This window comes from Pundamilia nyererei, unplaced genomic scaffold (genome assembly GCF_000239375.1).
Source record: "Pundamilia nyererei isolate P.nyererei 1_Seehausen unplaced genomic scaffold, PunNye1.0 scaffold00309, whole genome shotgun sequence".
Taxonomy (NCBI): Eukaryota; Metazoa; Chordata; class Actinopteri; order Cichliformes; family Cichlidae; genus Pundamilia; species Pundamilia nyererei.
In genome coordinates, this window is record NW_005187710.1 from 422,505 (window position 1) to 436,406 (window position 13,902).

General features: G+C 36.6%; 1 protein-coding gene across 1 annotated transcript; it reads left to right on the forward strand.

Annotated features, from left to right (window-relative positions):
* Positions 1 to 11,380: 11,380 nt before the first annotated feature.
* On the forward strand, positions 11,381 to 13,634 carry LOC102205222 (major histocompatibility complex class I-related gene protein-like). The gene is made up of 6 exons (XM_005751401.1): positions 11,381 to 11,441; positions 11,847 to 12,113; positions 12,274 to 12,552; positions 12,642 to 12,944; positions 13,058 to 13,159; positions 13,585 to 13,634. The coding sequence occupies exons 1-6, from the start codon at positions 11,381 to 11,383 to the stop codon at positions 13,632 to 13,634; spliced, it is 1,062 nt and encodes a 353-aa protein (XP_005751458.1).
* Positions 13,635 to 13,902: the final 268 nt, after the last annotated feature.

The window sequence follows — 13,902 nt, forward strand, 5'->3', positions numbered from 1 at the left end:
TATTCTATTTTTAATTAACTCTTTTGTTCTTTAATGTAAACCTGATGGTTTGTAGAATTTTTTTTCCTCTTATTATTTTAAAAAGATTTTTTAATCATTTAAGTGACTTGCACTAGCTTTATTTTTTATGTCATTCACGCAGCAAAGAGCGGTGTAAAAGTGAAGAAACATTATGACAATTCCAAGGCTCCATGAGCAGTGGCGGAGCCAGGAAATTTTCAGTGGGCTGGCCAGGATGGATCTGTGATCATTCTGGGTTGGTATACATATCTCACAGAAAATACAGAGCTATTTAACCCTTCTAAGTGGGAGTGTTCTCATTAAATCCCGGTAGAATTGCAACCAAATAAGCTAGAGCAAAAAAATTTTTGCATATAAAAAGGAGGAGTTGTAGTTACATATCATGCATTCAACTTGTCCGAGGTTGCCGTTTCCTTCCATTATTGGCTTTGCAAAAATAGTTTAAAAAGCGCATGCAAGAAAAAAACCCATTATAATCCAACAAAGAGCTTTTCTGATCTAATCAGCTGTTCACAGAACTTTGGAATAAACATCATCAAGTTTTTAGCAGAAACTATCACAAGTCCGCCGTTACTTCCAAAAACTGGAGGTGATGTCATTTTCGCGGGAAATGTAGTTCTTTTCCCTACAAGCCCTTTCAAAAAGTTCACTGGTGGTATTGAAAGTCATGTCTGACTTTATGCCTTTCTGTATAGTTCCTGGGAGACTTTAAAACTTAAATCGTACTATTGGAAATAGTTTATTTTGATGCACATCCTGTATTTTGCAAAGTTTAATTGCAATTTTGCAATATGCAAATATGCAAATATCTTTGTTTTTGCTGTAGTTTATACAAATTAATTTATCTCAAATTAAATTATGAAGACACTGAAAATAAATTTCCTGTATTTGGAAACTATTTTGTGCAACTTTTTTGCAGTTACAGTTTTGGGGGATATACCTCTGAAATTTCTGTAATTAGAAAACTGTGTAAAAAGAAAAAACAAAAACAAAACCAACCAACATACCACACAAACAAAAAAAACAAAACAGAAATTATTTTTAATGTCTTTGTAGTTTCTTGCACTTTTTTAAAAGCAATTTATGTAGTTACTATGGACTTAATGCATACATATTATTAAACTTTAGGATATAACAGTTGTATTGATGTATTGCAACTTCAATTGCTCCAAAAAATGTCACTACAGCATATGAAAACATAAAGATAAGCTCTGGCAGGTTTGTTTTAAAAGGGTTGCACCTAAACCACACATCTCTACAATATTTGGAAGATTAAATAATATTTGGTGTCTAACTTTTTTCCTTATTTTTGCAGTAAAAAAAAGAAGCTGACACTATACAAGTCTAGCACAACTTACAGACAGTTTTATTGTGTTTTACTACTGCTAAGAGTAAAAAGTATAAAAGGCAGTGAAAAGATATTAGTTTGAAAAGTGTCAGCACCAGAATGTACGTTAAAATTAATTAAGTATTTTTTCTTCACTTATATGAAATTAAGTATTTTGGATTATTAGTACTTGCTGTATTTGTTGCGCTATTGCTCTAGATATTTATATGCTTTATATATGTTGTGGTAAGTTAATTTACAGCATTAAATCATATTTTTAAGGATTTGATGTGTGTTTTAGGAAATGATGTGATACTATGTTAGAGCCGTTACACCAGATAATTGCCCCCCCCCCCCCCCTTTTTTTCCCCCCTTTTCTCTACTTCCCTGGTGATGGTATTCATGGGGAAAAAGGTATTAACTATAGAAATGCAAAATGAAGTCAGTAATTTATATATAAATTTACATTAAAAGAAGGTTTAATGGCTGTTTGTAACCAAGAAATGCAATTGAGAAATGCTTTAGGATTTTAGATTTATTTGCATATTTTGCACTTTTTGGTGATGAATGTAGATGAATAAACATTTATTTAAAAAACAATTCTGCCCTGTTCAACTCATTTAGCAAAAATCTGCCTATTTAAATCTCTGAAATCTTCATTCATGCCTGTGAGACTCATTTAGACACTTGGACACCCAGTATCATTAAAATGAAGCCAGATGTTTCTCCTTTTATGCTTTTGCACGTTTCTTCACTTTTCCCCAAAACTCTTACAGTTAAATCCGGCTCCACCATCTCTCAGTGTATCTGGCCTTACCACGATACTTGCTGGCTTGGGAACGTCTGCCCCCCTTCTTCTTACAGATAATGGTATGACCCTACTCTGTCTTTGCATGTGATTGGCTGCATGGTGTGTCCAACAAAATAAAGCCCCACCCCTGACTGCATGGATTTAGGCCCTAGTTTTAGACCAAAAAGACACCATTAATAAATGTTTGTTATACTGTGAACAGTCACACTAGCAGAGTATTTGTATGATGATTATCATCATACTAGAGATGGTTTAAAAGACAAACACTATGTATCCAAGGTAAGCAAGAAACTAACCTTTATTTGTCACATACACAATCATACAGACTACATACAACATGTAGCAAAATACTTGTGTCCGAGCTGCAGATGAAGGCACGCCATTCCAGGGCTTGGTTTTTAGCATAGCTGGTCTAGCCAGGACCCTTACTGGATACTGGGTAGGAATCAAACTTGTGATTCCCACTCCAGCTGGTACAGATAGGCCTGTAAATAACTTCACTCTTTATACAGCATCTCTTTTCTACCACAACAACAACTGTAAATAACGCCACAGCATTATCAGGAACAAACTATAACAGCTATATAACCACAACAGTAAATGGAATTCCTTAAACTCAACAAGAAACACATTGTTTCAGATAAATGTTACATCTAGTCATTCTGAACACTTACTTGTGTAACTCAGTGAAAACAGAAGGCTTCGCAATAATTTTGCAATTGGAGCTAAATGGTAGGTTGCTCCACAGTGTTTTTTTTTTTTTAACTACATGCCATTCCTTCCTCATATTTAGCAAGATGATATCTAATTTTCTTGAATTCCTTATAGTTTTGTTTTCTTTCTATCTTTCTTTTTGTGTTTTCTTCTTTCTGTGTTTTCATTTGCACAGTTTGTGTCATGGTCCTGCGACCATGACTCAGTGACTTTATGTTTATGCACTTATTGTTATTACTTTCATTATTATTCATGGCTGTTTTGGGATGGTTTGTGTTTGGGATTTTAGATACTGGGTTTTGGGTTTGTGCTCCCTCTATTGGTCCCTGGTGTTAGTGTTCCCCTGTCTCGTCAGGTTAATCAGGTCCAGCTGTGTCTCCCACCTGTGTGTGATTTCCCAGTGTCTCTCTGTGTATTTATAGTGTGTGTTTGCCTCTGCTCCTCGTCGCGTCGTCTGTGTACATACCCTGTGTTCATCCTCTGTGTTCCTACCTGGTCTAATCCTCTGCGTGTTCTCCCTGCTGTTCTCCCTTCGTGTTCAGGTTTGCCACTCCTCTGTGTAGTTTATCCCAGTTTAGTTTCGTCCTTAGTTCTGTTTGCCATCTCCACTTTGTGTTTGTTATTAACAATAAATCACCCTCACACCTGAATAAGTGCTGCGTTTTGGGTCCTCCTTCCACTCTCCACACGGCCGCTGCCCCGGACCGTGACAGTTTGTTGCATACTATATACTCTTCAATCTCAAAAAATTAATATAGCTGCATCCAGTGCAGGACACAATGCAAATGTCTTTAAAGATTTTAAAGATTTTAAATTCTGCACATTTTATGAAATTAAATAACTCGTTACTTTTCTGAAATCATGAAGAGGTTGTTTTACCATTTGTTCTTTGTTTTCACAAACCAAAAGCTGTTCTCAATATTGGATTATTGATAAACATTTGAAGGTGGCTATGACATTAAAACTCAGATAAGGGAGTGATGAATGTCACAGTTCAAGCAAACAACACATTTAACCTATGAAGCAAAAGCAAAATCAATTTAAAAATAGAAACACTGTGAGCAGGTTTGTTTTTTATTATCAGGAAGTGTTGAGAGAAAAGTGATGAAGAAAGAAGATTAAGAACACTAAAAGGCTTGTTTGGTGGGACAATAGTGAGACTTTAATTGTTACAGCCTGCTGATTTATAATCTGGATCATAACCTACTCTGTTTATGATTATTTTGTCAGCATAAGTTGCCATGGCAGTACAACCCAGAAAGAAGTGAACTATCTTGGTTGTACAGAAAGATTATCCCAGAAGTCACCCGGACGAGCCGACACTGCTTTGTAATACAGACCTCAACAGAAATGGCCATACTTAACTGAAAAAGTAAATTTTCACACATGTTAGCTCTTTAATATTTTACATTTATATTCAGCTCTTACAAAAAGTCACAAATAGTGATTAAGCTTGTGATGAACACACTGCTTGGAAATACAAGGAATTAAGAAAACATGGAAAGTTTGTCTGCTGAGTGTACATTGTATTCTTATATTTCATCCCCAAGTAAAACAGCATTTAAAGAGCATTTAATTTAATACGTTATAAACTGATAGCTCTTAATATCCCAAATGGAAAAGAAATATCTTTATTTGAAATACTATTTCAAATATTTGTGATTTGTGATGTTGATCTGTATTATAATAAGCTGTGTAGACCACCTGTCTTTTATCTTTTGGAAATGATTGACCTTTTTATTTAAAAAAAAAAAAGACAGCGTATGCACCTAAATGACTTTTTTTTTTCCAAATGTCTATGAGTCTTCCTGTGATATATTGCACACATCACACATATTTTATATTACACTTGTTTTGCCACAGCTGTAGTAGCTCTAGCCCAGACCTCATCTGAAAGGGAACAGAACTCAAATACAAATACATATAACCCCCTTAATTCAAACTGAGATGAAAATAGTGTTCATATTAGTGTTCATATTACCTCTGCATCACTAGGTAAGATTACATTTACATTATTTTTTAAAAGCAAAGTAATGCCTGTTGTATTTACACTTAAAGCAGAACTAAAAGAGTCAGTCACATGGTTAATAAATCTCTACACTGGGCCACCACAGCAAAGTTAAGATAGAGCAGGAGAGGCATTTTCTCTAGGGGCAGAACTGGTAGAGTGAACTCACCACACACACACTAGTGTAGTGGACTGTGAGCACACATTGGTATATGGGGATATGTTACTGACATTAATTATTCATAAAATCTCTGTAAGATTAAAGTCAACCTTTGAACGGCGTATCGTTTAAAGGCTTTAAAAACAGAACCGTATTAAGTCTTAACATCACTAATGTCACGTGACTTTGCTGACATGTAAACAAAAGTAGTGTTTACTCTTCGGCCACCTCATTTGAGCCATCTGCCGTCTTTTTTTTTTTTTAACTCATCCACCTAAAATGTGCATAAAAAATTCACAATACATATCTTATAATTATAGTATATTATATACAAACGTACTACTCCACTAGTTAATTACATAATTAGCACAAGCACTCTCCAACCTATTAAAAGATTGTGTTGTATATTATTATATATAGTTTATTTTTTATAAATAATGAAAACCCATCAAGATGTCACAAGCAAAAGGAGAACACACCATGGCTCATCTTTAAACCAGGAATGATTTATCAATAAAATAGAAGTAACGTAATTTTTTCACCCCCCAAAAAAATATATGCTCAAAGCACCAGATCAGCCTGATGTCAGACATATGCAAACAGAAGCTGTCAATTCAGCTCTGTTGAATGAGTGATCATAATGAAGAAGTTGTAGTTTCAAACTGTCCTTCATATGTTTGTCCACCAGATGCCACCAAAGATGACTGTATTGAAAAGCTCCAAGTAATGAAATACGAGCTTCTGTGCTTCAGGAAACTAAAATAAACTGAAAAAAGTCCACACAACTAACCTTACAAAACATTCAAGTGTCATGACAGAACTTTTAAAAGATATTGTATTAAATGTCTTGAACAAATTCAAAGAGAAGCTACAGATTATTTTGTTCTTTAGAAGCTCAGAGGTTCAGAGGCTATGGAGAGTTCAAAACTTATCTGGAATCTTGCCCATCTCATGAAATAGAGATTCAGTGGATACATTACAGTACATTACATTACAATATTTCTCTTTGTTCATATTAATGCTTCTTTGTGCGATCCTTGACAACAACACTGCTTGATGGCCGTGGAAGAAGGATGACATCTTTGATCATGATAATGTGTCTTGGCCCTACAACAACAACAACACAGAAACTATATTTCATATTTCTTCATCATTTACTGCATTTACCTATACTATTATTATTGAGTACTCTCGCCCAACTTAGAATTACACTTAACTGTCATAGTTTTTAAAAATAAAATAAAATAAAATGTTACTGAGGTCACAGTTCATGTTGTGTATAAGTTGCACAGTGGGCCCTCTGAAAGTTGCTATTCTATATATGAGCTGAGTGTATGGCAAAAGCATGTGCATAAACACAAAATGTTAAGAGCTTTGACAATTTAACTTCAGTGAGTCTTGAATAAAAATAAGTAATATAAAAATGTAATATAATAAAATACAATAATAAAAAACCCAAATGCCCCAATTCAACTACAGTGCTAAAAATATTTTTAAAATTATGATATTTAGTATTTCCCAAATGTACAGTTAATCAGCAGCTTGTTTGTTCTTACCTTTTCCTTGAACGGTAGTGTTTCTGGGTCTGATATCACAAAGCCTTCTCCACTCCAGTCTGACTTCACGTAGCTACTTGGTTTGTTGAAGCTACCTCGTTGTCACTTGTCTGCCTAAAAATCAAGTGATGAAGACAAGGATATGACAGTTTCAGGAGACAATAAAACATTTTTATAAAACCCCAAGTACTCAGATTTCTTCTCCCCCTTCCATGCTGATAGACACCACATCACAGAACGTGATCCCGCACGTGTTTCTAGACCAATCACAGTGGTACAGCCTTCCTTCTGTTTCCACTATATTCTTTCACACACATACATTCTTCTCTTACATACATATATCATTTGTAAGATTAATTGCATATTGAATGCATGTGCATAAGAGCAAACTGTAGAAATGCGTAAGTGAAAATGTCATGGTTCTGGTTCATTTTTCTTATATTTTGGTGTTTTTTTCTATGTTAGGATTTATGCTCTGGTTCTTTAAGTTGTGCTTTGATTATTATGCTAGGTTTAGTTCAGCGTCAAATTTGCATCTTTGTGATTTGTTTCTTGTTTCCTGTTTTATTTTGATGGTTCCAAGTCCTATGACATTATATTCAGTTTTACTTCCCCCTGTCTCCTTAGCCCTAATCCAACTGTGTCTCCCTCCTGTTTCCCATCTTCTGATTACTCCCTGTGTATATAAGTGCTGTGTTTTCCTTTGCTGTCTGTCGTGTTGTGCCCTCTACATGTTGTGTGTTTGTCATGTTCCAGTGCCTGAGTTTGTTTTTTGTGAGTTTTATTTTATGAGGTTTTGCCAGCAATAAAAGCTGCGTTTTGAGTTCCAGTCCTGTCTTTGAGACTCCTGCTTTTTGGGTCCTTTTTCCTGCCTGCCTGCCACACAGCCTATCATAACAGAAAACACATGTATGGGAAATGTGTAAATATAAAAATGTAACTACGTGAGAGTGACAACGTGTATGACACATATGTATGAAAAACAAAAGCAAATATTTTCCCTGTTTGTTTACTTTCTTTTGACAGTTTTAGACTCAAACATTAAACAAGATTGTCACTTAATTTTCATCATTTTCATTAATGCGAGGGTTGCAAGCGATGATGACGACAACAAAAAATCCCAGAGCAGCCATGATGACAATAATAATGTCAGTTTGGTTCTCTGCTGAACAAAAACAACACATGGCATTTTTAACGAGCGCTTGTTAGATGACTGTGTGAAAAATCTAGCTTTAGACTTACCTCAGTTTGTTTCCTTTGTCAAGTTTGGTGATGATGCTGTCATTAGAGAGCTGAAACACACAGTCCTATCTCCTCCAGTCTAAGATGTGACTGATGAAACATTCAGATCGACACTCGTCTGGAAGGTCCTGTCATGGTTTGGGATCTTCTCTTCTTTTTTCACACCTTCATCAATCTCCTCTCCATCTTTCCTCCAGAGCATCACGCCTCTGTCAGGATACAAAACTGTAGCGTCACAGCTGACTGGAGAGGAGGGAGTCTTCTGGAGGAGAGACACTGAAAGAAGAACTGCAGTGAAGGAGAGATTCACTGCCATCTTGACAAGTGGCAAGGTACTCCCAGTACACAAATTACATGAATAGTAAATCCAATATCACCAGAAAGTAAAATAAGTAGTCAAGTATATACCCTGCACACCAGGGGAACAAAAGGCTAAGAGGGAAGAATAAGAGACAAATGTCTCGATGCATGCTCAATCATCCAGGTAAGCAAAGCAGGAGAAACATTTCTCTACATTGAAAATGCTACGTCCACATCAACAGAATCAACTTTCTGGGAATCAAAGACAAAGACAGATATAATCCCGAGAACAGAAGAAAAGTGAACCATAAGCTGTGTACAGGGAAACAAGGAGAAAAGATTGTGAGCTGCTGAAAAGTTACTGCACATTAAAACCACAGAGGAGCATTGCTGTGTCCTGTTTACCTGTTTTCTGCTGAGAGCTTTTCCAGAACTTTAAATATTTCTGAAGGTTTTCAGGGTAAGCCTTCATAACAAAGTTTTTCCAAAATTCGGTGCTCATTACGGTGCTAATCCAGTGTTGCGTCAGCTCAATTTTCTCGGTGTCATGGTCCTGGGTCATTTTGACCCAGTGTTCTTAGTTTTCCTGTGGTTTTGTATTTTGTTCTTTATGTTCATAGGATTGGTTGGTATTTGGATTCCCCCTGTGTCCGTGCTTATATTGTGGTGTTTGTTCTGGTACCGTGTTCCCACCCTTTGTGTTCTGTGTTCTGTGTTCTCCTCATCCCCTCGTGTATCCCTTCATGTTCTCTGTCTCTCTCTTTGCTTCTCTCTGTGTACTCTGTGTTGTGTTTAAGGTCCGCATCTTGGTGTCAGTTTTTTCAGTTTCGTGTCCTCCCCGCTCTGTCATGAGTAATTGCCTGTGTTCCCCGTGTGTTCCCACTCCCCTCATTACCTTCTGTGTATTTATGTCAGAGTGTCCCTTTGTTCTGTGTTGTGTCGTCCCTCTAGGTTGTATGCATTCCCTCGTGTCTTCCCAGTGCCTCAGCTTTAGTTTCTCCCAGTATAGTTTTGTATGACTTTTTATGTTCCTATTAATAAAGACCTGCCTTTTGAGTTTATACCCGTGTGTCTTGAGCCGTGCGTTTGGGTCCTCTCTTGCCTTCACACAAGTGCCTTGACACTCGGTGCTGCTGTCATAGTAAGCCATCTCTACTTCATTAAGCAAAACAACAGCCTCAAAATCTGAGAATTCGGTTACTCCACTTGATGATGTGAGGAAGAACTTCAGAGAGTGTTTTTCTGTTTAAGGCAAAGAAATAACACCATGTGTATCCTTGGTTTTACCATGTGACCTGCTGCAGGGTCAGTTTTTTTCCCATAAATTTAATATTCATTTTGTAACTTTGTTATTATTTATTTTGCCTTTTCCTGTGAGTAATATGTGGTTATGTCATGCTACACATTTAAGTGTCCCTAACATTTAAATTCACACACAAACATGAAGTGCACATGACATGAAAAATGCAGCATAACAAGAGTGAAGTAACATAAAATAACACAAAACAAAACAGAACAAAACAAAATAACACAAAGTAAGAAAGAAACGTCTTAATTTTGTTGGGGAAAGGCATGGAGCTGAAGAGAAGCGTGTTGAATGCAGGACTGTTTCCTGGTTCTATGATATATGGTATGTGAGCCATGAGCTGTTAATTAGGACCTGAACGAGGTGAAACAAAAACAGACCCAGCAAACAATGATATCAATAATAATAACACAGAATTATCCTAATCTTTACTATCCTATATATCGTTGGTGACTCTGCATGTGTTTTTAATCCATTATCTTTATCCCCAATGCTTTTATTTCATTATATTTTATTGAGTGTAAGAAACAGAAGCATCTGTTTATTGTAAAATGTACGTCTGCTTTATATAAATACCAGGACCTTATTGCCTTACATTTCTCCAGAATGTCACCAGTTGCTTCCACAGTGTCACATAACCTACTCCAGTGATGTTCACCTCCTCTGCAGGTTCTGGAAAAATACCAGTCTTGCATACAAAGCAGCTCATTTTCAACCAGTATAACTTGGACTCCCTTTGTGTTCATTTGAGGCAGGTGATTAATTGCCACTGTTTTGCTCATAACTTTACTGTTTAAATTTCAAATAAATTTAATAAAGAAGATCTATATCTACTTGTCTGACTGCTTTCTTTCATTTGGGTTTCCTGTCTGATCTTCTTCATGCTTTTCCATGGTGTCAAACTCTGTCATCACTACCGTAGTCCAATCATTTTCTTGCTGCCTTAGGTGAGCCAATAAGCCTCTAAATCTCAGTTTTCTTCACCTGCCAGATTCTCATCTCATGCGATCCACCTTCTCCCCTCTACTTCAACATGGTCACTCAGAGCGTCTTATCCAGGCCTCCACCTGCTTCATCTTCCCCATCACCAGTGCATAGACTGGTATCACAGGATCCCGTTCTGCTTTCTATCATTGTAGGGACTCTGTTCTTCTATGTTGTTTATTGGAGTCTAATTGACTAATTGCTTGTTCCTCAAATTCCTTTTCTCTTTAAGTTATTTCTGTAGTTTCTCCTTTTTGAACTTCAATTAGTAATTGTGTTGTAAAACTTTTTCGTCTCTGCTTTTTCATTTCCATCACAGATAAATGAACCTCAGCAAGCGGCATCTATAGTTTTCAAATGAGTACAGTAATATTAGAAAATTATGGACTTAATTTTATTTATTTTTTTGTACAGTTCTTAACCTCTTAGGCCCTATTACCCCCTGATATAGGGGCAAAAGGCAGGAGATCAAGTAGGCTTGGGGCTTAAGAGGTTAATTTTCATTCTATATTTTCTCTTTAATATTTTTAAGCTGTTGAAGTGCCAACACACAATCCCTTTAATTGAAAAGATTGTTTTTTTATTTCTCATAATGAGGTGAGGAGGGTTTTTTTTTTTGCCCATAATCACTCCAAGCACCTTTTTCTAATTCATAATATTAAAGAATTTGTAGGAAGTCTTTTTAGTAGAGGTTCTTCAGAGGCTGCTGTTCAAAAATGATTCAGGAAATTAGGACCTTTTGTTCCAGTCGCTGTTAAACAAGAGATGTGAACAACTGATATCAGAACATGACCCATGGCCCAAACACAGTAATTTACTGTATTCAAAGTATATGCTGGTTAATATTTAATTCTTTATGACTCAAAACTTTGGACCAGCCCATCAAAAAATGAACTTGGACAAGTCGCTCATGAAGTCTCAGTTGTTTTTCTGGATTTAGCAAATTTAAAAATGCAAAATAAGATGAAGAATCTGTTCATATTACTCCTCTGCTGTCATGCTGCGTCTCTAGGTAAGATTATATTTCAAATATCGTAATGTTTCCCTTTACTTATATTACCCTGAATTTCAAGTGACAGACTTTTAGTTTCACTATGAGCTGTTGGAATTTTATCAAGGCCGGAGGAATGTAAGCAGCCCCAGAAATCTTTCTCGGGGGGCTGGATACATAGAGCCCTGTTTAATTATTTTTAATTTATGACTGATTGAAATTCAAGTTTATTTACCCCATCCTCCTGTAGACATGTGTACCCCATCAAAAGGATTATGTGGGTTACTGAATGATGAATACTTCAATAAATGATATCAAAATTAATTTTAGTAATTAATGTCAAGACATTCCTTAAATATATTACAAACAGTCATACAAGAAAGTATATACCTAATTCTAAGTCACAATTATTTTATAATTTCACAGTAAAACACTCCTTGAAGTATTTCTCCACTGAAACCTCTGGAGCCCAGAGCATCCCAGAGTTTGTGGCTGCTGCTCTTCTTGATGAAGTTCAGATAGGAAGCTGCAATAGCAACAGAAGGGGACCAGATCTTAAAACTGACTGGATTAAAAAACTCTTTAAGGATTATCCGCGGCGGCTGGAGTGGTACACGTTTCAATGTTTGGATAGTCATCATTCATTCAAGGGTCGCATTGATAGTTTAAGGCAACGTTTCAACCAAAGTGAAGGTATGGATTTGTTCTAGTTGTTACTGCTGAAATTAAAAGTGTGACCTTTCCACATTGCTCATAAGTTTATAAAGTATATTTTATACCAGTGGCACTACCCATTCATCCTCTGTTTTTCTGTCTGCAGTATTACTTTGTGGCATTCTGTCTCCTTTTTCAGGTGTTCATATTTTGCAGAGGATGAGTGGCTGTGAATGGGATGATGAGACTGGACAGATTAATGGGTTCAATCAGTATGGTTATGATGGAGAAGACTTTTTAGCATTGGACCTGGAGACACTGACATGGATTGCTCCAAAACCACAGGCAGTCGTCACCAAACTGAGATGGGATGCTGAAGAACCCCGATTAGAATATAACAAAAACTTTTTAATCTATGAATGCCATGAGTTGTTGAAGAAGTATGTGCAGTATGGCAGAAGCTTTTTGCAGACAACAGGTGCAGTTACATAAACTTAAATGACTTTCTTGTTTCTAAAGCAGAGTATGATTAAAAAGAAAATTATACAACTGCCAATCTTTCTCCAGCTCTTCCTTCAGTGTCTGTCCTCCAGAGGACTCCCTCCTCTCCAGTCAGCTGCCACGCTACAGGTTTCTACCCTGACAGAGCCAAGATGTTTTGGAGGAAAGATGGAGAGAAGCTTTGTGAAGGTGTGGATCCTGGAGAGATCTTACCCAATAATGATGGGACCTTCCAGATGAGCGTTGATCTGGAACTTTCATCAGTCCCACATGAAGACTGGCAGAGGTACGACTGTGTGTTTCATCTCTCTGGTGTGAACGAAGATATCATCACAAAACTGGACAAAGCAGTGATCAAGACAAACATGGGTAAGACTGCATCCTGTAATGGTTTTGAAACTATTGTTTTGTCTGGGTGACTGTTGCCTTGATTTGACTTTTCTGCTCTGTATGACAAAGTGTTGCCATTTCTTGTTTAACAGTAAAGCCCACTGACACGGTGATCTTCATCAGTGCTGCAGTGGTTTTCCTAGCTTTCATCCTCATCACAGCTGTGGCATTTGCAGCTTGCAAAAAGAAGAAAGGTGAGAATATTAAATTTTGGTTTTTAGTCATGTCTTAATCTATTCGGCCCAATGAGTTTGACTGCAAATACCCAAAACACAGAAATCTAAAGCAACAGTATAAAGCTTAGAGCCACAGTCATGTAAATACAAAGGGAATTGATAATGTGGGATACAGTATTCAGTAGGTGGAAGGCACAAAAGATATGTATGTGCAGTGAAAAGAAAATATGACAACTGATAACTGATTTTTTTAGATAAATGTTCACCACCCTGTAAGTAAAACGTGCTTTTATTGTATTTGTTTTTTGTCAAATATAGTGCATCATTAAAGTATTAAATGAGTAAACCTAAACCATGTTTGCAAACAGAAACCAGTAATTACTGCATATTATACCTTTGAGAAGTTTAGAAAAGTATTCATACGCTATGCTTTTATCTTGTAGCTTCTGACGATGGGTTTGAGCAGTCTGAGAAGCTAAATCCACAAACGTGACTGTCTTGTAAGCAGTTCTGTTCTCCACTGTCTGTATGAGTTTGCTCTGTAGCTGCTGCAGTATCATCCACAGTTCAAAGACATACGTTCAAAACACAGTTGTTTAAATTACCCACAGCTAATGTGGAGCACAACCCATTTTTTTCTTTGTGATATTTGGAATTGGGATTTTAACCTGCTTCACTAAGTAATCACTGTACACACACACACACACACACACACACACACACACACACACACACACACACACACACACACACACACACAC

Coding starts and splice junctions, on each gene's coding strand:
- LOC102205222 (XM_005751401.1), top strand. CDS start 11,381: ATGCAAAATAAGATGAAGAATCTGTTCATATTACTCCTCTGCTGTCAT. Junction 12,553..12,641: donor AAGCTTTTTGCAGACAACAG/GTGCAGTTACAT, acceptor ATCTTTCTCCAG/CTCTTCCTTCAGTGTCTGTC. Junction 13,160..13,584: donor AGCTTGCAAAAAGAAGAAAG/GTGAGAATATTA, acceptor TTTATCTTGTAG/CTTCTGACGATGGGTTTGAG.